We start from the raw sequence: 24,133 nt of genomic DNA on the forward strand, positions 1-24,133 counted from the left end.
TTGTTTAGGTTGTGAAAGACAAATCTGTTGAATGAATGATTCATAGTTTCTATAACTATAACTCGCATTTTGACGTGTTCGCACCAAGCACTATTTCGAAACACTGCAGTATTTTTATGTTGATCCCGCATTATTTGGCCAATGAATCTATGTGACTTTTCCAGTCATTTATGGAGTTTTGCGCGCAACAGTTTTTGGACCGTGGAGGTGATTGAATATGAATGAGAGAAACGAGAAACAAATCTGACTGTCAAATACACATCTAACAACGCTGCACATTTGCAAAACATTCCTTTATTATAAATAAATCTTCATTTTTTTTTTGGTATAAAAACTAGCATGCTTCAACCATGGCATTTTACAGCTTCACAACCCCGCGGTCAGCCAATACAAGACACGTCATCTCAGAATGCAGGTTTCTGACAAAGTGGGACAAGAATGAAAAAATCTGCACGACCACAAAAATACAATAACAACAAACATAGTTCGACTGTGTTAGTTTTCATATATTTTCTCTTTTTTTTATTTTTACACATCCACATTTCCAAAGTTAACCGTGAATGTTTCCGTCGGCAGAATGCTTACACGATTATTTGTGGAAAGTAATTTTTTCGTATGACTGCAAGCCTGCACCTTCAGTTTTGTGAGTGTGTGCGTGTTCACTTGTGTGTTCATGGCAGGATCGGTAGCTCTTGAACGCAGTCTCACTGGAAGGTCCCGTATGTCCGTTCGTCTCCCAGGATGCTGCGGGTTTTAGATTGATGCAGAACGATATAAAAATCTCATGCTCAGATGCCCGTTCCAGGTCAGCGCATGTCACATGACCGCGCCGCTTCAGACGGGCCGGCCCTCGGCTCCGCCCACAGAGAGTGGCCCTCTTCAGATGGCATGATTGCTGTAGCTGACGTACGTCATCTTGGTGGAAGAAGCTGCTGGAGGGGAAAGCACATCAGAGAATCACATTCACTCTCACTCCACTGCATGTGCATTTCAACAACTCCATTGTTTTATGGTCACTGCTCATATGTAATTTCATCTACGCTGCCATTCAAAGGTTTGGGATCTGTGATATTTTTTTAAAAGAAGTTATTATTAAAAGAACATTCATTATTATTATCAATGTTGAATTTTTTTTTTTTTTTTTTGATTAATAGAAAATTCTTACTGAGCCCAAAATTTTGAACGGTAGTGTATAATGTTACAAAAGCTTTCGTTAACACTTTATAATAACTGCATGCTATTAATCATTAGTTAAGCATTACTAAACAGTTAATTCATCATTTATAAAGCATTAATAAGCAGCTTATAAATCCAGCTATACATGCTTTATTCTTGATTTATAAGCATATCTATAATGTGTTTAATAATTGTATTTTCATACTTTATTAATGATCAATTTATCATCTCTAAATGAAGTATAGCATTATTTACAAACCAGTTACATTATTTGCCATTATTTACAAACTAGGTGTTGTCATTGATTAATAAGGTCACTTAGAAAGTGTAAGTAAATGAAGTAGATTCAGGGAGTTATAAAGCATTTAGTAGTGGTCAGTTAACTATTTTGTGACTATTCATGCTTTGTAATGTCTATTAATGCTTTATAAATGACAAATTAACTGTTTACTGATGCTTAACTAATGATTAATAGCGTGCAGTTATTATAAAGTGTTACCAAGCTTTCTATTTCAGATTGAACTTTATATAGTCAAAGAATCCTTAAAAAAAAAAAAAAAAACTATTTTCAACAGAAATGTTTCTTGAGCATCAAATCATCATATTAGAGTGATTTCTGAAGGATCATGTGACACTGAAGACTGGAGTAATGATGCTAAAAATTCAGCTTTGATCGCAGAAAGAAATTACACTTTAAAATAGATTCAAATAGAAAACAGTTCATCTAAATTGTAATAATATTTCACAATATTACTGTTTTTTTCCCCAATGTAATCAAATAAACTAATCCCGAACTTTTGAACGGCAGTTTAATTTGTTCCAGATTTTGCCTATCCCTACTAAATTAGACAAGCTTTTATATGATTCTTGGTCTTTTTGCCAATTTTATTTAGTAAAGAGAGGACTTGGAGGAGGGAATGAGAAGTGGTGGAGATCTTGATTCATTTAAGTGAATCTTGTGAATCACCAAAAAGATTCATTTCTGCAAGGTTTCATTGCGAGTCCTTCTTATTTGAGTCCTTTTTTCAATAAATAAATGAACAGCAATACCATGACAAACTAGTGAGCCCTGACAGTTAACATCACAAGATGTGACGCTCAAAGAATTGTGTTAAAGCTTGTCTACTTGAAGCATGTCTACTATGTTTTCATGAAAACAAGTTTAAATTGAGCAGTTTGCGATGTTGTGTTCTTTGTGAATGAATCAGTGTTTTAGAACGAATCTTTTGAGTGAACGAACTGGTCATAAATGTGTCAAAAAGGCCAAAAATCAAATCAAGTTGGCATTTTATGTTTAATATCAAACATATTCTCATGCAAACAAGTTTAAATTTGTCTAGTAGTTCTTGGTGAATTAATCTTTTGGTTATTTTTCCATTCAATTGAGTGTCTTCTTTTAATAAACACTCTTCAATTTGAATTACGAATAATAAAGTATTGTTTAGGTTGTGAAAGACAAATCTGTTGAATGAATGATTCAATGATTCATTAATAACACACAAACAGACAGACGTTACTGACGTAATGATGTAAAAGGGTTACAGAATTAATAATTTTGGTGAACGGATTCACTGAAATGAATTTTATTTCCCGTTCCCTCCTCTGAATCCTCTCTTTACTAAATAAAAGTGGCAAAAAGGCCTAGCATCAAATACAAACTTGCCTAATTTAGTTTTGGGTGGTCTTGATACTGACACATGAGTTGTTCTTTAATGTTTCAGAAGGCAAAGCGTCACCCACGGCACACAGCAAAGTAATTGGCTTGATGAAATGGGCTTATTTCCCCTCAAAGCTTTGGATCACTTCTGAGTGATTAAATTTTCAACACTCCATAATCCCACACTTTGCAGAACAAAAAATAAAAAAATAAAAAAATAAAAAAGAGCCAATTTTTTTTTATCAAGCTGGCAAATAACGCAGCTAGTCGGATATGCTAATCAGACCCAAGACATTGATGTCACGCTTTACTTTGCCTGTCTACTTCCGGCAAACATCTCAGCGGAAACTTTTGGGCTTAAAACAAGACTTGTGTTTGGTTAAGTTTACCATTCTGTAGTAAACAGCTGTTCAACATACAGATGGAGCATTTACCGAACATCTGGAGGAAAAATAGAGATAAATGTGACGTGTCGTAGAAATTTTAAACTATATATTAAACTAACCATGTTTCTAACATCTAACCTTATTTAACATCTAACATTGGAACAGGATGTACTGTACGAAACCAATGGAAAACTTGTGACTTTGAGTGTGTGCGTGTGCGTGTATAAATAACATAGTTTGGGAAATTAAACTAGACAGTTAGAATCTTGTGATTAACAAATTAAGTCATCATTAAAACAAAGTTTGCTTTACCTAGTAACAGGGACGTCACTAGAATTGGAAGACGGGGGGGGGGGGGGGCTTAGCCCCCAGGGTATTTGTAACTTGTGTTTATAGAAAATCTTACAGTGAATTTGAGTATAAAACAACTATGTATATGTTTAGCTGTATTTGTCTCTTCAACCCCGTTACCATCTTCAACCCTGTTACCCTAGTCTCAACCCCGTCACACCTACATTTTTATTAATTATTTAAGTTTATGAATAAGTAATTTAATGTTTGTTGAACTTAGTCAGAAATGTTCAGAGTAATTATAAGAATACTGATATTAGTTCAAATTCTGAAGTTAAGTCACATCTTTGATAAAAAATTATAGGGTTGCTGTCACAAAAAGTGCCCATTTCAGGCTTTAGTATAGCATAAGTGTAAAATTATATGTAAATTTTATGGTGCATGGTACAATTTCTGGTAAGCTACGCTTTTTTATTATTTCAATTCAATTCAATTATTGTAATTTGATTTAATATTGACTCATTTGGATAAATATTAGGTAGGCTACTCAAGATAGGCGCTAATTTTTCTCAAGAAAAAAACAACTCACCTAATGCTTTAAACATACAGACAGCCCTATCAACTGGTCTGGCTGTATTATTTAAGATTAAAAATAACTCAAATTAAATTAAACATACAGACAGCCCTATCAACTGGTCTGGCTGTATTATTTAAGGTTAAAAATAACTCAAATTAAATTAAACATACAGACAGCCCTATCAACTGGTCTGGCTGTATTATTTAAGGTTAAAAATAACTCAAATTAAATATAATGCGTTTTTTTATTATAATAACTTTATTTAATGATATAAGTAAAATATAATAAATATGTAATATAGAACACATATTTAGCAAAATACTCTCTATAGCTCTTTTTTTTCTTGCCAACTACGTGCTATAGCCTATATTATGTTCATTAAGTGGCTTTCCTGAGGTAAATGTGACATAATTGTTCTCCAGCTATGTTATTGACCTTTAAGCTGATAAAAAACACTGATTGATTGATATTATACATTTCGGTAAGTTGTAGCCTACTAGCCTACTGTATCTTTCAACAGTGTTCGTGTCTTTTTTTACTATTAGCTAGTAGAGATGATCGGTTCACGTGCGCTAGGGGTTTGTCACGTAACATTTACAAACGCCAAAATGGTATTTATTGTTTGAATTTCGTAATAAAATTGAAATAATCTGAGAGTTGAGATTCTTTTATATCATAAAGTAACCTGAATTGTTATTGTTGTTTGTTGTTTGTATTGTTGTTCTTATTATCATTTAGGGGGGCTTAGGAACATTTTGGGGTAGCTTCCCCCCTAAAATAGGCCTAACGACGTCTCTGCCTAGTAACAGAGGGGTTTGCATATGAAGAACCAATCAAATAGTGGGGAAATTATGTAATGCAGCCTGACATTTATGCCATACCTCTATACTATAAAAACTGTTGTATTCTTGTGCACTGTGGGATTCTCAATGGAATTTGTCTGAGATTCTCCGGCCTTGATTCTTCTTGGGAGAGTTTCTCTGAGAACTGCTCGAACACTCTCCCGGCCGTTATTAAAGCATTTAGAGGACATTTGCTGAAAGTCTGTCTGTTATTACTGATGCGCAGCAGGTCAGTTTAGGGAAGCACGTAAGTTAGAGTAAGAGACTCGGCCAGTTGTCGACGGAAGACGCAGTGAGCTAAAGTATAAAGGTTATTAAGTGTCGATTGGAAGACGCTATGGGTGTCGATTTGAAGACGCCAGATTTATTTATTAAGTGTCGATTTGCAGACGCTAGATAGTCAGGTTTAGGGAAAAATCCACTACAGACGAGAAATCGAGTGCAACAGTGACCACACACGTTTACAGCAGACTTGGATTAACAAAGCATCTTTCCTATTCATTTTCTACCCTTCAATAAACTTCATCCAAAAGCTTTAAGCCTTGAACCAAACCACCCACTTGCAAAAATATAATCACAGCACTCGGTTCAAAGCAAAAAAAAAAAAAAAAGTTTTTGAAAATCAGAAAAATTACAAATTAACATCTGCTATGTGCGAATTAATAAATTAACTACTTGTCGTGTAGAGCAATGGGAATTCATTAAATCAGTCTTGGTTTTTGTGTCTTTTTTTAACCAGCACTATAGGTGGCCTCCTAACCTTTAAAAACCAAGTGGTCGTGGATAATCGCTCATTTGAAAGGGATTTTCTGAAATACTCACTGTTGGTCTCCATGCTCTCACACAGCTCGGTCTTCACCTCCCCGTTGGGCCGGTCGCTGCCCTTCGGCACTAGTTTTCCTGACATGGTGGCGGCGGTGACAATGGCTTTGAAGCTGCGCTTGCGTTTGGGCACGTTCTGCTCCGGGTGGAAGAGGATGATGTAGACCTTGGGCATGTAGAGCATCCCGAGGGACACAGACGCGCTGAGGCTGAGAGAGATGGTGAGGGTGGTCGTCTGGATGTACATCTGAAAACAGAGAGAGAGAGGCTTGACTTTAAGATCTCTTTATTTACAAAAACGTTAAAGATATAACATTTTTAGTTAAAAGCTACAAAAAAGCAGCTAGAAGGGAACGCAATGGATTTAAAAAACAGTCTCAAGACGTGAAAAAGCATCTTAGACACGCCAACACTCGTTTCTAAAATATGTTTAAAAGAAATACAAAAAGTTAAGGTTTTCCCTCTTTTTCTTTCCTTTCCTTTACAATCATAAAAATTCCACTCATGCAGAGAGAGGGAGAGAGAGAGAGAGAGAGAGAGAGAGAGAGAGAGAGAGAGAGAGAGAGAGAGAGAGAGAGAGAGAGAGAGAGAGAGAGAGAGAGAATCAGAGAAGGACCAGATCTGTATATAGTTCCTCCCTCAGAGTTCAGAGTCTCTCTAGATATAATAATCAACTGTTTTAAAGGGGTCATGACATGAGAGATCAGAGTTGCCTTGAGGTCTTTGTACCATTAAAAAATCCAGCAAAATCCTCCTTGTTATAAACAAATTATTTAATCAAGCTCTAAAAATAGCTTGTTTTGATATTGCGGGATCTGTGACGTCAAACGGGCTAATGCATTTGAATATGACTGCCTCCAAACAAGACATCGATGCATAGTTATACATCATCGCATCATAGGCCCCGCCCACTGGTGTTCGGTCGCTTAACGCCATTATAATATACACTGGATACAGTATATCCATCCATCCATCCATCCATCCATCCATCCATCCACCCATCATCCATCCATCCATCCATCCATCCATCCATCCACCCATCATCCATCCATCCATCCATCCATCATCCATCCATCCATCCATCCATCCATCCATCCATCCATCCACCCATCATCCATCCATCCATCATCCATCCATCCATCCATCCATCCATCCACCCATCATCCATCCATCCATCCATCCATCATCCATCCATCCATCCATCCATCCATCCATCCATCCATCCATCCATCCATCATCCATCCATCCATCCATCCATCCATCCATCCATCCATCCATCCATCCATCCATCCATCCATCCATCATCCATCCATCCATCCATCCATATCTATCCATCTATCCATCTATCCATCTATCTATCTATCTATCTATCTATCTATCTATCTATCTATCTATCTATCTATCTATCTATCTGAAAATCACCACAATACATGCTACATCAAATCCATCAATAAAATACAAAATACATTATTACAATTAGGGGCAAAAAATCTTGTACTCGTGTTACTAGTTAATTTTTGACTCAGATCATAAAACCTCATAATAAACATGCTAAAACTAGAGAACATGTCTGGATTTGTTATTGATCAGGCATTTCGAGCTTGATGAAGTTTCACAGAAGCCACACACACACACACACACACACACACACACACACACACACACACACACACACACACACACACACACACACACACACACACACACACACACACACACACACACACACACACACACACACACACACACACATCAAGACTTCTCAGATGCTGGAAGCATAATTAGCGGCTGATAAGGACACACGCTCGCACTCAGAGACAGATTTACAACTTTCCTTAATTAGAATTTAAAAATGAAAGCTCTTACTCAATTAACAGACATGAGCACATGCAACACACTCAGTGCTGAGAACACACACACACACGAACAGAAGAAGAATCCTCAAAGGCTAAGCACTCATGTGTGTCTTTGTCTCCAGCAGGGGGTAAAACTCACGGTGAATGACTGCTAGCAGATGGCGAGACACGCTCGAGTCCAAACGCACGGCAAAAATGAAAGACAGATAATAAGTGTGCAAACGTAGAAGCGCGAACAGCCTGTAATGAAAAGCATGGCCATGAAAAAGCAAAGCTCCAGCCACCCGCTGATCCCTGATCCGTAACCGGACGGGACTGGATGGCATTGGTTGGTGAGCTGACATGTTCAGAGCAGTGATCAGTGCGCTTTTAAAGACAATCCACTGGGGTAAATGCTTAGTGACATTTACTGAGCGAACGGATACAGGCTAAAGCTGCTGCTGGAGGAGCAAGATCTCAAAACACGAGCTGCCACGTGGGAAAGAGGCATGCTAAGTGTTCAATCCACACTAGCTAAAGCCTAATGCAGAAATAAAGCTCTGTTGCTAAACCTATGATCTGCTCTGCAGACTATTACATACATAGGTGGCTGCCTTATAAGTGAATCGAACCAGATCTCGAACAACCTCATGAATAAAGAAAACAAAGACAGCAAATAGAGCATAACTCAAACATTTGGGGACATTAAGCCAAGCAATTGTTTCCAACACTGATAATAATCAGAAATATAATAGCAGCAAATGATTTCTGAAGGATCATGTGACACTGAAGACTGGAGTAATGATGCTGAAGATTCAGCTTTGACCACAGGAATAAATTACATTTAACTATATATTCATATAGAAAGTTACATTTGACTATATATTCAAATAGAAAGTTACTTAAATGTTGCTAATATTTCATAATTTTACTGTTTTCAAATAAGCATAAGCGACTTCAAAAACATAACAAAATTGCACTGACCCCATATTTCTGTACTGATTTTGATAGCTAAGTAAATGTGTATATCATATCATCATGACATTACAATTAGAGTCACATAGACACAGACACACACACACCAGAGAACAATTCAAACTCACAGCCGTCAATGAATCCTTGAATATTCTACGTTTCTAAGGTCGGAAATTGCAGGTAATCACCTGAGACCGGCTCCGCAGATATTGATCCAAAGCAGTCTGACACCGACTGGATATTTTCCACTAAAAGCTACACATAACTCAGTGTTAATTTGCCAGTAGATCAAAGCAATCACCTCAGACTAACAACCAGTCAGAGGAACCACTGCTCATTATATTTAATCACCAAACTTCTGAGTTCTCACAAACTTCAGCTGCAAACCCAGAACAACTATAGGATATATGACAACTCCGATGCTATTTGCCATCATCTTCCACTCCGCGGGAATATCATGTATTGATCTGTGCAATCGCGCTGTATTATGAGCAGGGGCTCTGGCAGACAGTGGCTCATACTGTTAGAACCTAATACTCCCATAAACCCTCAGGAGGGACCGAACAGAACTTTCACAGGAGAATGTAAGTTGTATGGCATTTAATATAAATTAAATATAGATTCATGTTTGTTAAAGCTGTGTTTTGTTGTTTGATTAACATTAATGAATTTATAGGCTGCTGTCACTTTAAGAGCTAATGCACGGATCCAAAATAATGATACACATCCGATTTCTTTCCATGTGATCTGTCATTTGTGTTTATGAGAACAATAACAAGTACTTTGAGATAATTTTATGTATGTGTCAGATAATATCTGTGGTGTCTTTTCAAAAGTTTTATGTCATACAATGTTTTATTCTATCTATTAAGGTTGATTTATAATGTTATGTCATTATATGTTCTCGATCATGACTTCATGGCTGTTTCTGGACTTGTTTTTGAGTTGTACCATTAAGAAACACTATACAGGGAAAGTACATTTCCTGGACGTTCATTCATTTTTGCTGCTATTTCTGATCTGGGAAGGAGGTTTTGAGCTCTGAAAGTTATAGCAGAATATGTCAAACTCTTTCAATCAATGGAAATTTGTTTTCTCTTGATATGACCCCATGGGCTCTTAAAGTTGGAATAATAATGGGAAATCCCTGCCAAATAGAGGATAAATCAAATCTCAAAGGACCGTTAAAAAACATTTTCTCAGCAGGTTTTTAATAGAATCAGCCATATATGAGCAAGAGGAATAATTAAAACAAAAATCACATCAGGACGTGGTGAATTTCTGAAGTTTCGCAGCAACATAAAGAGACCGAGTGCATGTGACTGTATAATGGTGTCACACTGAGCACTTAATCACATGATGATTACCCAGAAGCCTCTCAGAACCCTCGAGGACTGAAGTTAAACAGATGATTGTGCCATATATAGCTGTTCTTAAAGTCTAAATTACACTTTCCTTAATGCATTTCAGAGCCAAAGCCAAATAAAACAGTACAACTGCTGTGTATTCAATTAACCTGGAGATATACTATTATTATACACACACACACACACACACACTAAACTAACCTCTGACCTCCCACACCAGAGTCGTGGCAAAGCAACTGGAGCAACTTTACTCTTTTTACGGATTTGAGGAGACACACGAGGGCAAGTGACATATGTACGCAATATCCTGTGAAAACTATTCCGACAGCTAGAGCTGCACTTGTTTTATTTATATCAATGACACAGAAAACAGTATATATATATATATATATATATATATATATATATATATATATATATATATATATATATATATATAATATTAAGTGTATGCTGTTACTTTAAGACCGACTGCACGGACCGAAAAAAACATTTTTTTTTTTGACAAATATCCGTTTCTTTCTCAGCTGTTCACATATGACATAAACGAGAGAATACTTGTCGAGATGGTCATTTAGGCCGGTATTTTGACAATTTTGTGTTTATGTGTCCGTTCAAGGCATAGACTGTGGTTCAAGGGCAAGGAAACGAGAAAGAGGAATCAATTCTGCATTCGAGCGCTGTCTGAAACACACCTCTCTCTCTCTCTCTCTCTCTCTCTCTCTCTCTCTCTCTCTCTCTCTCTCTCTGCGCTTCGAGTGTGTGTGGCTGTGCGCACAGATAACGCACGAGTCCCGGTTTTCGGCTCTTCTTCCGCGATTAAAAGTGTTTGAATGTGTAAATTGGCATGTCAATACACGTCCAAATTATGAACTTTTACTCTATGATGGTTAAATTTAGCAGTTAATCTGGGAATCTCATGAGTGCCGAACCGAATCTAGTGCGATCCGTTCCACCCCTAGCGCGTTATCTCGTTGAATATCATTGGCAGAATCGTAGAAATGCAGGATTAAGAGCGCGTGGGGGGTTGAATCGAGATCACGATCTTTTAACGATTAATCGTGCAGCTCTACCGACAGCTCTAAAACAGGCTTACCATAGTGAATCAGAGTAAGACAAAAACACATTTTGGAAGAAGGATTGATGAAAAAGTTACATAGTGTACCTTGAAGTATATTTTGATTACAGATTACAAAGACAAACTTTTTTCTTTGGTTTACATTTACATTCATTCATTTTGTTTCTTTTATATAACATGCTCTGATAACAAGACAATGAAATTCTGTATTATGCAGGCCAGACAAGTAATTTGGTGATGTCACTTTGTAAAGAAAGACATACATATTCAACGCGCATACCTATAGACTAAACAAGCAATATGCATGTGCACGTCAAGCAAATGAACGGCCAGAACGCATTAAAAGTTTTCTGTTTTCAGTTAAAACGGTGTCGTGTAACTAACGATTTTTAAAACGCAAGTGAATCAATCAAAACTCTTACTTTAGCTGGACAAGAACTTTATTCTTGAGCTGCTGTAAAGCCAAAACAATCTCTGCTCCATTATTTTCCAAGTATCACTGTAAAGCTGCTTGGAAACAATCTGTATTGTTAAAAGCGCTATATAAATGAAGGTGACTTGACTTGACTAAAAGCAGGAATGTGTGTATATATATATATATATATATAATAACGTGCTGTCTAGCTTTTGGATCAGAGCTCCTGTGTTACAGTTGTTGGTGAGGAGATGCTGGTGGTTTATTGCTGATCTGTTTCCTCGCTGCCCACCCAAATAGAAGGACGGATTGCAATAAAATCTGAATTACTGTTGCTGCATGATCCAAAAGCACACACACACACACACACACACAGCGCTCACCAGAAATGACCTGTGCAGTGTCAGTCCTTGTTTTGCCTGCCAATTCCCCTGTTGTTTCATGAAGCTTCTTAATGCCCTCATGTCACTCTTAATTAGTTTTGAAGAATCCCAGTCCAGCAGAAGCCAGCAGACTATCACCCAGCACGTCTAATAGTCCTTCGTCTCCAAAGCCCACGGCTCACAGAACTCATTGGATCAGGTTTGTAAAGGCTATTTCTCAGGTGACGGCACATGTTATTTTCCGGGCCGGCGAGCACAACCCCATGTGTTCGAGTTGGGGTGGAGTTTGGGATAGTAAAAGTAAAAAAACTTCAGTATTTCTTATGTCACTCAACGGGCCACATAAACATCACATGCAATTGCGATCTGCTACAAACAAATAATTTTATGCATTTATTTATTAACTTATGCATGATAAACATCATGCATGAAGCGCTGCAAATAATATAGAAAACGGGTCTCTGTGTTAATGGCCCCTTATAACATATTTGTGTTATCTGGGTTTGACTGCATGTGGCGTTCAGCACTTGCACATATGCGTAACCAATTCACGCTTTTCATCTGAAACACGAAGGATGGGTGACAGCTGTCCTAGAGCAACCAAGTTAACTTAGCATGCACAGGTACAACAACTATTTTTGCATAAGAAACAGCTGAATAGTCAATGTTTCCTCTTTCTTTCCTCAGCAGCTTTAATGGATGCATACTTTAAAACCAGCATGAAAAAAACACACCGGTGCTGAGACAACATCTGTTGGTCACCATAAAAAAGTGTGTGAGATTTCTTTCTTTGAATGAATTAAAACAGGAAGCTGTTTATAAGAAATCGTTAGGTCACTAAAGCTCAACTAGAGGCTTGAAACCAGCGCTCAATTAAATCATATTTGAGAGAATAACTCCAACATGCATCAGAGTGGAAAAGCTCTCTAAATTGTTTGCGAATCTTTGTCTGAAGAAATTAACTTCAAAGAACCACTTAAAACTTTTAAATCAACATGAAATTGTTCACGACTCATTTGACTTAGTGAAACAGACTATTCTGCAAGTAAAAAAATAAGATCAAGAGAGTGTATTAGGCAATATCAGCTACATACGCTTAAGTATTCTGCGTTAACTTTTAGTCGAGATGAATGAAAATGACAATGAATTGTTAAAGTCAGCATGAAATGGAAGTTGCGCTAGTCTTTTCTTCCCTATTGCGCAGTATATCGAGCAAAACGGATTCTGGAACAAGAACAGATGTGGGCGGGGCTTAATTTTGTCTGTGGGGAATTGATTGGATGGTTGTGGTTTGCTATTGGCTGATGTCATGTGAGTGACAGGTTTAGCCCCGCCCACATCATCAGAGAAGAGATGATGTCACTGCAAGAGGGAGGGGAAGTTATTCTGCTTCAAGATGGAACATGAATTAAAAATAATAATGATGTGCTCGGATAAATCATTTATAAAAAGCCTACTTTTAAAAAAAGTTTTATTTTCTTGTCTTTTGTTGTTATTTTATTAGTTTGTCTTACACATTTGCTTGATGATTTTAAACAATAATAAGTTATTAATCACTTAATGCCATTGTTTTGATATAATATTTACATAGGCTACACCTTTGCATATAAAATAAGTAAAAGTAATAAAGTTTATTTGTCTATTTTGTCTTTATTAGGTGCATGACACCAGATACAGATAATACACTGCAATATTCCATGAATAAACAAGAATTTTGATTTCATGGTGACTTTTAACATCGACTGATTAATCTCATTGAGTGTCAGTGCATCTTTAGAAGTCGGACAGCGTTGGACTTAGGCTAGCGGTAGCTGATGTTCCTGTTCATGTGTGTTATCAGAGTGATGGAAGCGAGACTGACATCCATCTGTTCACCCAATCACACGGCACACAGTTGCACGACAGTTAATCAAAGCAGGATTAGCCACACATATGCCAGTGCACTAACTAACTACAGATGTTAAACCTAGAAACACTGACTGCTAGGTACAGGTCAGGCTCAGATATTTGCTCTCAGTCTCTACACATCTGCCCCTCAAATTTGACTGTCAAACATGAGCACAACTCGAATTTGTTGTTCATCAGATTGTACGTGTCTGACATAAAACAGCGAGACGGAAAGAGGAAATACATGAAGGAATGTTTGATTGCATAATTCGCTGCCCGAAGACCAAAATAAATAAAAAATCCAATTAGATTACGAAGGAGAAAAAAAAATCGTTTTAATTAATTTAGTAGTTCCCAGTATAAATTTAGGACTGTGTCATGAATAGACACAACACAATAAAACATCATATCAGAATGATTTTTGAAGGATCATGTGACACTGAAGACTGGAGTAATAATGCAATTGCAATAATATTTCACAATATTGCCATTTTTACTATATTTTTTGATCAAATAAATGCAGCCTTTGTGTGCAGAAGTGTGCAAAATTATTTCCGACCCCAAACTTTGAACCTATAACTCTAAATAATATACAGGTATTTTCAAAATCTGCTTAAAAAAATGTCAGAGGGCATGTCTGAATGAGGAAGGCATTTGTGAGTGACACAATATCCAAAGAAAATCCCATCAGCTCTGTGTATAAATGACAGCTGTCCAGCCGTGCTGTCAGACATTTCTCGGCTCTTCAACACCGACTCCATCTTTAATGGATTACAAGCGTAGAAATCACCGCACCAGCGCTCAGTGGCTTAGTGTCATTCTTCCTGTTCGATAAACAGATTCATTTGGCTAATTGAACACTATAAAAAAAATCAATGTGTTTCAATGTGTAATATGAAGACCCTGTGTGTGAGATAGCTCAACAGAAACATCACTTTAGCAATGCTTTCCTGTGCAAATTAATGATCAAATTAATTATAGATGTCTTGTCGAAAATTCTGTTTCACTTGGAAATTAATCCAAGATTTTTTTTTTCATTTGCTCATCATATACCAACGCAAAGTGAAATGTCTACACAGACGTGGACCTGCGTTATCATGCAATACATCATAGTAATGTCTGCATAAATGTATGACTTTTAACACATACGCCTTATGCATAGTGAAACTACATTATGCAGCCACAATCAAACAAATTAAATGCATTTTTGTCTAACATGAACAATTTTCAATGTGAACAAAATTAACAAAAAAAAAAGTTATATATATACAGTAGTCAACATTTGAAGTGGATCAGAACCTTTCATCAAAGTTAGACATGAATTTTAAACAATACCGGTAATTGTCGAACTTTTGATCCACTTCAAATGTTGACTACTGTATATAAACTAAGTTTTTATACACACACACATACACACACACACACACACACACACACACACACACACATGCGCACACACACACACACACACACACACACACACACACACACACACACACACACACACACACACACACACACACACACACACACACACACACACACACACACTAAAATGGCCACTGAGAGACATTGTCGTAGTGTACTGGAGAACATATAGTGACTTGTTTCTCAGTGTGAGACTGGGCTGTGAAGAAAAAGCAAGTGAAAGAAATAAAGAAACCATTCAAACAAGCAGAACCAATCGCTTTTCAAACGAGAGAGATGGTATGACTGTAGCTGACCTGATCCCTGGCTTATTGTTTGCAGTTGTGACTCTACCTTGAGCTATTCTACCCATTCCTCTTTTGTACAGTGCCTTCTCTCTGGTGAGAGTCATGGCTATATCGTTTATAACTATTTTGTATCATAGTTATACACTGACAATCTCCAATCACAGTGGAGATGAAAATCACATGATGAACTAAAAGCTCATCACAAGCAGCTTTACAAGAAAATTAATACTAATATATAGAAGCTGCACAGTGTCATTCACACACACACACTAAACACCATCATGGTAACACGTGAAATTAAAAAAAATGCAATAAACATTAATTTAACAACATTAAATGTAACATAAAACCCTATAATGTCATAACTGATTAGAAAAAAACTAAGAAAAATATGGTTATTTCAAGTGTCACGCAGGGAATTGTGTGAATTGAATGTTTTTTAACTGTAAATTATATAATGACTTGTTCTTTTTCACTCCCAAAAACTGTAAATTTAACGGTATTTAACAGTAAAATTACATTAAATGTACCGTTAGATCTATCACAGTTTACCGTATATAGTAAGGAAACTTTCTGTTAACCAATTAAGTTTTTCACTGTAGCATTTTTACAGTCTTTGATCATTTTTTACAGTGCTGGGCAGGAACATCATCCGCTGAGAAGACTTCATTATGACCAGTGCTTTTTTGTGGCAGGTTCACCTTCATGTATTATGATATTAGCAGAGCAAATGTAACTAAAGCTTATCTAATCTGAGGTAATACGGCTTTCGCTGCACAGCACGATCCTACACAGGAGGAGAAATAGCGTGATATGTGTGTCTAGAACAGATATGATACATTACAAATAAGAAGCAACAGCCTTAGCTAGCACATTTATAAAGATCAAATGAGGTGTAGATTCTTTTTACAGGATCTAAATAGCAGAACATTATTTCTAAGGTCCCCAAAATGACAAATATGGAAAATAGTTTCAAAGATTGTAGTGGAAACTAGTTTTTTTTTTTTTTTTTTCAAAAAGAAAACACCACCAAACACTTGGTCTTTGATTCAAAACACCCTGAGGAACAAAGGAGGCAGAACTAATCGTGAACAAAGCTGGCCTTCAAGGAATTAAAGACACTAAAGTGAAACAAAAACATCTAAATGTCACATAAAGATCCGGTTTAGGTATGGTGTCTCGGATAGAGTAATTGAAATTACTGCTCAGGGAGCGCAGGCTGATTGTGTTATTTCAGTCATAACATTCCTTATGCAAACTTAAATCTTCATAACATCATTCATCACTGAAAAATAGTACAATATTTCACGCTCCAGCGAGAATATGCTTACGCCCACGAGAGGATTATCATAACAGGAGTGCAGTTACTAAGAACTTTGCCACGTTTCAGATCATGTTGTAATATGACTGTGCATATCAATGTATTTCACCCACTGATCCGCTTGAAACGTGCATTTACTCACTGAGCCAAATCACTTACAATTACAACAAAAAAAGCCGGGAAAAAACACATTTCCATACATTTTGGCTAACAGCCATTGCATAGTTCTACAAAGACTCAAAACTTGCCTCAAAAAAAATCTAAACAGCCCAAGCTTAAGTCAATTTACCATTCATTTCAATTATTTGAGGAATGCATGGGGCTCCCGAATGGAGATCGGGTCACACAGTGAACTTAATCTGCCAACGATTTATATGAGACCTGTAATATGATTCTACTGAAGGGGGTGGATTGGAATAAACTGAAATGAGTGATTACAATCAAGGTATTAATCAATATTTTTCCTTCTAAATATCAAATGAGTTGAATGACTTCTCTGGAGATTTTACTTTGTTATAAAGTTACCAGTGAGATTACTGAAATGTTCTTTTCACGTATTCTCTAATGTCTGTATTTGATATCTAAATGCAGTAACGGTGCTTGCTCATTTAGCCCGGCTCCTGGAAATGAAATAGGGACTTGCTTTGTGTTTGAGAAATATCTTCAATGTGTTAAAACATACAAGGGTCATTGAAGCCAATAGTTTAAGGGACCATTTCTTTGTTGAAGCCTTACTTTCCAGTTATACTAAAGTGTCCTCTCCTTTAGAGAAAGAACGCATTATCTTGATGTTTTGAGAGGACTCTCCTTTTTATAGTTAGAGCCTAGCCAAATCCAACCTTGGAAAAGCTGTGTGTCGGAGTGTGTGTTAGTCTTCTAGGTTACAGGTTAAGGAACCACTGGCATTATTGGAGATTGACTGAGTTATTGTTCGGGACATGTTGGCGGCCAGCAATGCAGATCTGAGACCTGGAAGGTCACGACGTGCCTAACTTCAGGGTCCGCGTGTCAGCCGCATAATCGATACAGATATGCTTCCGTCTATCTGTATATGTGTGGAAAATTACTGTTTATCTATTTCTTAGCCAATGAGAATCATTTAACCTGAAGCAAGGACGTAGCTTAGACCTTGGTGCAGGGTATAACTGCTGTGATCTTTGTAACTGTAAACAGGGCGGCCTACAAACTCCCGTGTGAGTCTTGAAGCTGAACTTCTGCTGATGAAACTGCAAACTATCTTCAGTAAATCTTTTCTTCAATTTATTATAATTCTGACTCCGGGTCTTCTTTCAAACATCTGGTCCTTGGGTCCTAAACTGTTACCCCCTAACACTACAATATGCGGAGCCAACTTTCAACAATTTTTTTACAATTACAAAAACAACACTGTATAACAGGGGGAAAAATAGTATCTTCATGACTGGTAATAATGTAAATGTTGGTTAACAGCCATTATATTGTTCTACAGAGACTCGCATCAAAACTTAACCCAAGCTTAAATCAATTTAGCATGCATTTCAATTACGAGGAATGCATTTCTAAATAGGGATCCCGAATGGAGATCGGGTAACATGGTGAATTTAAAACCCAATAAAACGATCTATCAGTTGTTTATATGAGACCTGGGGCCGGTTTCACAAAGCTATTTTAGAGCGGTCTATAGTGTTAGACAAGTCTAAAGTTTGCTCATCGACTAGTCTAATGCAAGTTAGACTGTTTCACAAAAATAAAGACTGACTTAATTTAGACCAAAAAATTAGACACCTGACCCCAGGCTAACTTAGGTCTAAGACTCTGTTACCTTGGCAACCAGCAGTAACAATCAGTTACATTACAAACTGCCAAAAGAAAAGGGAAAATGGCTCATAATTTAAACATTTTCTTCTTGTTACTACATTCTCCGCTAAATTTCTCATGTAAAATGTCCTTGTAACTTTACACTCCTCCAACAAATATTCTCCGCTGGGGTAAACTGCACTGAGCGGTTGAATGTGCTTACTCGATCCGCCATGTTTTTTTGTTGAAAAGTGTCTTATTTTACCCAAAATGCATTGCAGTGTAGTCCTACTTAAGATAGTCAATAGGCTTGTTCGACTTCATGCAGCTCTGCGCAGACCGATCGGCGGCTGACTTAAAGCAGTGCATGCCGGTTAGAAATTTTGTCCGACTTGATGCAGCGCCGACGCCACGTGACTGTGACGTATGCCATCAAAGTACCGCGAGAGCGATTCGAGAGTAGCCGGAGAACTCAGCCAGCACAGCTTCTCAAGAGCGGCTGCACGAGGGCTGATGACGACACAGCTGTTCCATGATTGGCCGGATTCACCGCATGACAACGATTACGTGTGTTTCATGTTTATTCGAATCCCTTTAGTTCCTCTAAAGCTCACAAATCAGTTTTTTTTTATAACAGTAAACACTCTTTTCATGTAGTTGCGATGTTATATTGTGTCATGTTTATCAACTTAAAACTGATTAAAAAACGTATGCTGAGTCCCAATTCGCATACTATCCGTCCTAAATAGTATGCGAAACTAGAATTAGTACGTCCCAAATCGTAGCATGTTGAAATGAGTGTTCCAAAGATACCCGGATGGTCTACTATTTCCGGTTAGAATTCGAAGTGCAGATCAATGCACACTCTAATGGCTAATATTGCCCACAACCCATTGCGTGCGGGAGGTAGGAGCTTTGCGGTGATGGTGGTGATGTAAACCTGGCAGTCGGATGCAGCAACGGAGATGCGCCCTCAGTTTTTAAGTGTAAGAATTCAAATGTTTAACCCTAATTAAACTTATATTTTATTGTCTCGTAATATTAATGGGTTTATGTTGTGCCAAAAAAGTACCATGTTTATCTTGTAGGGTCCGATGAAGATACCGAGCGCCTCATTGCAGGCTACAAAACAATAAATAAAAAGGCTCTAGTACAGTGTCATGCAAGTGTCTTTTTTATGTATTTCTTTTGATGTTTCTGTCTGACTTATTTGTAGTAATACTGTGGCTGTACATATGTTAACTTTATCAGTCCAATCAAAAGAAACATGGTTACTACACTTTTACTATAGTAAAAGCATGGTTCATTTTCATCGGGGTATTTTTAAGTATTATCCATAAGTATAAGATTAAGTATAAAATACGTTAAACAATAGTTACACTATAAACTTTAAATATTTTAACTCAGAAAATAAGTAGCGCTAGCTTTCGTTACACACATTTGCACATGAACGTCAGAACCAGCCGCCTCACAAACGACCTGCGTTTGGTTGATCTATGACGACGCCCTGCTTCACTCCTCAATTTGGTAAACACGTTGTAAATGTATTGTGGAAAAAAAGATGGGAATAGTAGCTAAATAAAATTATATTGGATATAAGAATGATGAAATGTTAAATGTTTTGTTAACAGTCGAGGTGTGCGTAACTAGGCAACCACGTTCAAGTTCACGTTGCATGACGTCATCGAAGTATGTCCCAGAACGTGCATACTTTTTTGCTACACACTCAAAAGTATGTACTTTTTCATCACAAAAAAAGTACATACTTTTAGGTCGTAGTATAAATAGGCGAATTGGGACTCAGCAGTAGACTCCACTTCATTGATAGTAGCTTATGTTGACCTTTATTCTTGTTCAAACAGACGCTGTATGAAGCAGTACATAAAGTATTGAATGAATGAAAATGTCTCTGAAACATCTGTGCATTATTAGGCAAATATTGCATTTATTTCACTTCAGCTGTGGTAAAGTATGCAAACACCACGTGAGCGGTCACTACGGGAACCAGAAAGTGTCCGACTTCACGTCTCCGTTTGCAGCTCCTTCCCGTCTGTACGCGGCTACTCTCACTGATCGGTTACATCCAGCCGCAGCCGATGTTGAACACACCTAGAGTCTTCAGTGCTTTGTGCAACGGTCTGATTTAGATGTCTATCTCAAGGCTGACTATCTACTATATCTAAGCCATAGTCAAAGTCTATCTTTGTGAAACCGGCCCCTGTAATGTGATTCTACAGCACGCAGAGCCAACTTCCAACACATCTTTTATAATTAGAAAAATAGCATTGTATAATGGGGAAAAACGCCAAAGAAAAAAACAAAATTTTGGCTAACAGCCTTTATATTGTTCTACAGAGACTTACATCAAACCTTGACTTAAAAAAAAATCTAAAGAACCCAAGCTTAAATCAGTTTACCATGCATTTCAATTATATGAGGAACGCATGGGGCTCCCGAATGGAGATCGGGTCACTCGGTGAACTTAACGAAACCCAATAAAATGATCTGTCAGTGATTTATGCGAGACCCGTAATTTGATTCCACAGATATGTGGAGTGATTATCTTAACCAGTCACCTTTGGAAGGCATTGATTTCCCGAGGAGTCGTGAGCACGCTGGCCGCTGTTCATGCAACACTTTATTGACTCTTTATGATTCTGCAGAGTCTCTACATTGGAAATGTCAAAGTGCACATATTGGTTTTTTGGCGGTGATACCATTCTCCAATGCAGTGAGTGTAGATCGTATCACACTTGATATCTTTATGCTAGTGGAGGTAATAGACGCCACAATGAAAATCCACACAAATTGATTTTTTGAAGCATTAACCAAAGCACATTTTTAATAACGGAGGGATATTTTACAGGTGGTGGAGTTTTATCTACTTCTCTACTCTATTATGGTTCTTTGCACAAATGTGGCAAATCGATACGACATTCACGCTTTGTAATGATATTAATTCAGTCGTAGTCATTTTTTCATTACAAACCAATTATGAAGCCCTTTTGCTTGGTGTGGTTGCCAATCAGACGACAGTTCAATAAATATAGACTCAAGGCCATGTTTTGTTATTCGTGACAAAGGGAACGGCTCATTTTTTTCAATAAGATGTCTTTGTTTCCTTATCAAATGATTCATGTCGTTGCTTTCTTATCTTGAGTAATGTGATGGGTTGGGGGGGGGGTCTATGTTAATAGAATGCCATCCATCCCACAGTTCTAGCGTTAAATAAGAATATAAATAAGCTTGTTAGTGTAAGGAATAATTGGTATATCCATAATTGTCTCTCTTGGCTAGCACACCGCTCAGCAGTCACAGTGAGAGGCTAATGTGACTAAAGAGAAATGTGGTAATGAGCTTTTATCGTGATCCACAGTGAAAGCAACTCAAACTCAAAAGTTTTAGCATTCACACTGAATAACTTGTTTGCATAGTTATTATACTTCTATGACTTTTAATAACACAATGAATTCATCCAAAAATTAATTTTCTGTCATTGTTTACACAACCTCATCTGGAAGCTTGTTTCCGCCACAGAATTATTATTTTTTTTTTGAGTTTACATCTCACAATTCTGAATTTTTTTCTCGCAATTACGAGTTCAGATCTCGCAATTCTGACTTTATTTTAATTAGCTTAAGTCTGCTTTAGAATGTCAAGGTCGTTCCATTTTAGTCCACAGGCCAGTTATCCACGACTCTAGTCAAGTAGGCTTTCAGCATCCTCAGGTGATTCAGAAGTTTTGGTCTCGCCTTCCTTCGCGGTGACGATAAGTGTAGATGGGAACCGAAATTCATACTTGATGCCAAGATTCTTGCATTTCTTCTTGATTTCGCCAAAACGATATCTCTGTTTCAACACATCCGCCGTCAGATCTGTGAATTATTAAGTTCTTCGTTTGGAAATGATGTATCCTGATGACAAACGCTCTTGGACGGTCGTCCCTCAGTCTGCGCAGCGCCCTGTGTGCCCGGTCGATCACGATAGGCTTGGTGAAATTTTCCACTCCCAGCAATTTTTGGAAGTAACTCCACAATAAATTCGGTAGGTCTGCCGTTTTCTTCCTTCTCTGCAACTCCTACCAGCCGAATATTATTGCGTCTGGAGCGAGATTCAAGGTCATTACATTTATCCCTGAGTTTCTTACATTCTTCCACAAGCTCCACACACTGCTTTTCCATGCTAGTGAGACGAGTTTCCTGATTCGTAGTAGCCTCTTCAATTGTCGTAACTCTTTCTGCGATATCTGTCAGTGTAGCTCGTAGCTCATTAACTGTTTGCGTGAACGTGTCGAATCTTTGGCTAAAGGAAACATTTAAAGCTGTTATCGCATCCATAATGTCTTGATTACTAGGAGGGGTTGCACCTGCAGTAGCGCCAATTCGCCTCGGCTCCGTAGTATTTCCCGCGGCCTTGCCCTGGTCATCGGCCTCTTCATTTTGTTTGTCGTTTTTTTCCGGTAGTTTTGGCATTGCTGTGGGTTCTAGTTGATTGCTGACTCAATACTGAACAAGTTTTAAGGGTTAAATGTCTAATTACCGATATTGTTCGTTAAATTATTGGAGGATTCGCGAGCAGCTTTCTCCATGCAAACTGGAACCGGAAGTCCGCAATTCTGACTTTATAACACGCAATTGTGAGTTTATATCACAGTTCTGAGAAAATATGTCAATTGCGAGTTATAAATTCCAATTCTCAGAATTGCGAGTTTATATCTCACAATTCTGACTTTATAACACGCAATCACAACTTTATATCACACAATTCTGACTTTATAACATGCAATTGCAAATAAAAAAATCAAAACAAGCTTTCATAACCTCATGTTGTTCCAAACTTATACATGTATGCCATGTTTTTTTTCAGTGCAATAGTAACATGCAAAAAACATGCAAAAAACATGGCATACATGTATAAGTTTGGAACAACATGAGGTTATGGAAGCTTGTTTTGATTTTTTTATTTGCAATTGCAACAGGACTGGAATTTCAATTTTCTTTTAGGGCTAAGCTATCCAGAGTTTTCATATATTTCAGAGATACTTCTTGGGTTGCACACCATCTGATCAATATTGCCACCCACCTGATCGCCTCTGACCCATTTGTCTGTTTCCTACAGAGCACCTGAAGCTAATATCCATCAGTCTGAGGGTGTGTAAAACCCTGCTCTCGGCTTCCTTAGGTTAGCCTTTTAACATGTGAAATGTTCTGGAGGCTATCGCCTGCTGGCTCAGGTGAAAGGGTAACCAGCAGGCGATGTTATTATCTGTAGCCCACAGCCACCTATAGCTCACACACACAGAAACAAACATTCGCAGTCTCACACCACATCCTCTTCTTAATGCCAACGGGAGCACTGGAGAATCAGATGCATATAGTAACTAGACAGTGCCGTAAAGAAAAGTTTCATACTGGGGTAGAATCGGAAAATGGTTTCCGTTTCAGGGCTGAGAAAGAATATTATACGTAACATTGCTAAAATTGTTCTAAATTACAGAGAAATAGTAAACCTTTCAAAAATAAATTAAGTGCTCAAGCACATGCATAAAGCTTGGCACAGCAAACCGGCAAAAGTAATGATTATGAATGTGAAAAATCTGAAACGAGTCTGTCTGAACATTTTGATAATTA

The 24,133-nt window shown here is 37.6% G+C and overlaps 1 protein-coding gene across 1 annotated transcript in view; it reads right to left on the minus strand.

Moving 5' to 3' along the window:
• Window positions 1-275: 275 nt before the first annotated feature.
• grm8a (glutamate receptor, metabotropic 8a) overlaps window positions 276-24,133 on the minus strand; it is a 198,297-nt gene continuing 174,439 nt past the window's right edge. The window contains exons 9-10 of the mRNA XM_081363145.1: window positions 5,752-5,998; window positions 276-932 (exon numbers count right to left, since the gene is read on the minus strand). Of these exons, the coding sequence (XP_081219271.1) occupies window positions 880-932; window positions 5,752-5,998 (300 nt within the window). The 3' untranslated portion in view covers window positions 276-879. The remainder of the gene's footprint in view (window positions 933-5,751; window positions 5,999-24,133) is intronic.

This window comes from Scardinius erythrophthalmus (genome assembly GCF_964197995.2).
Source record: "Scardinius erythrophthalmus genome assembly, chromosome: 4".
Lineage (NCBI taxonomy): Eukaryota > Metazoa > Chordata > Actinopteri > Cypriniformes > Leuciscidae > Scardinius > Scardinius erythrophthalmus.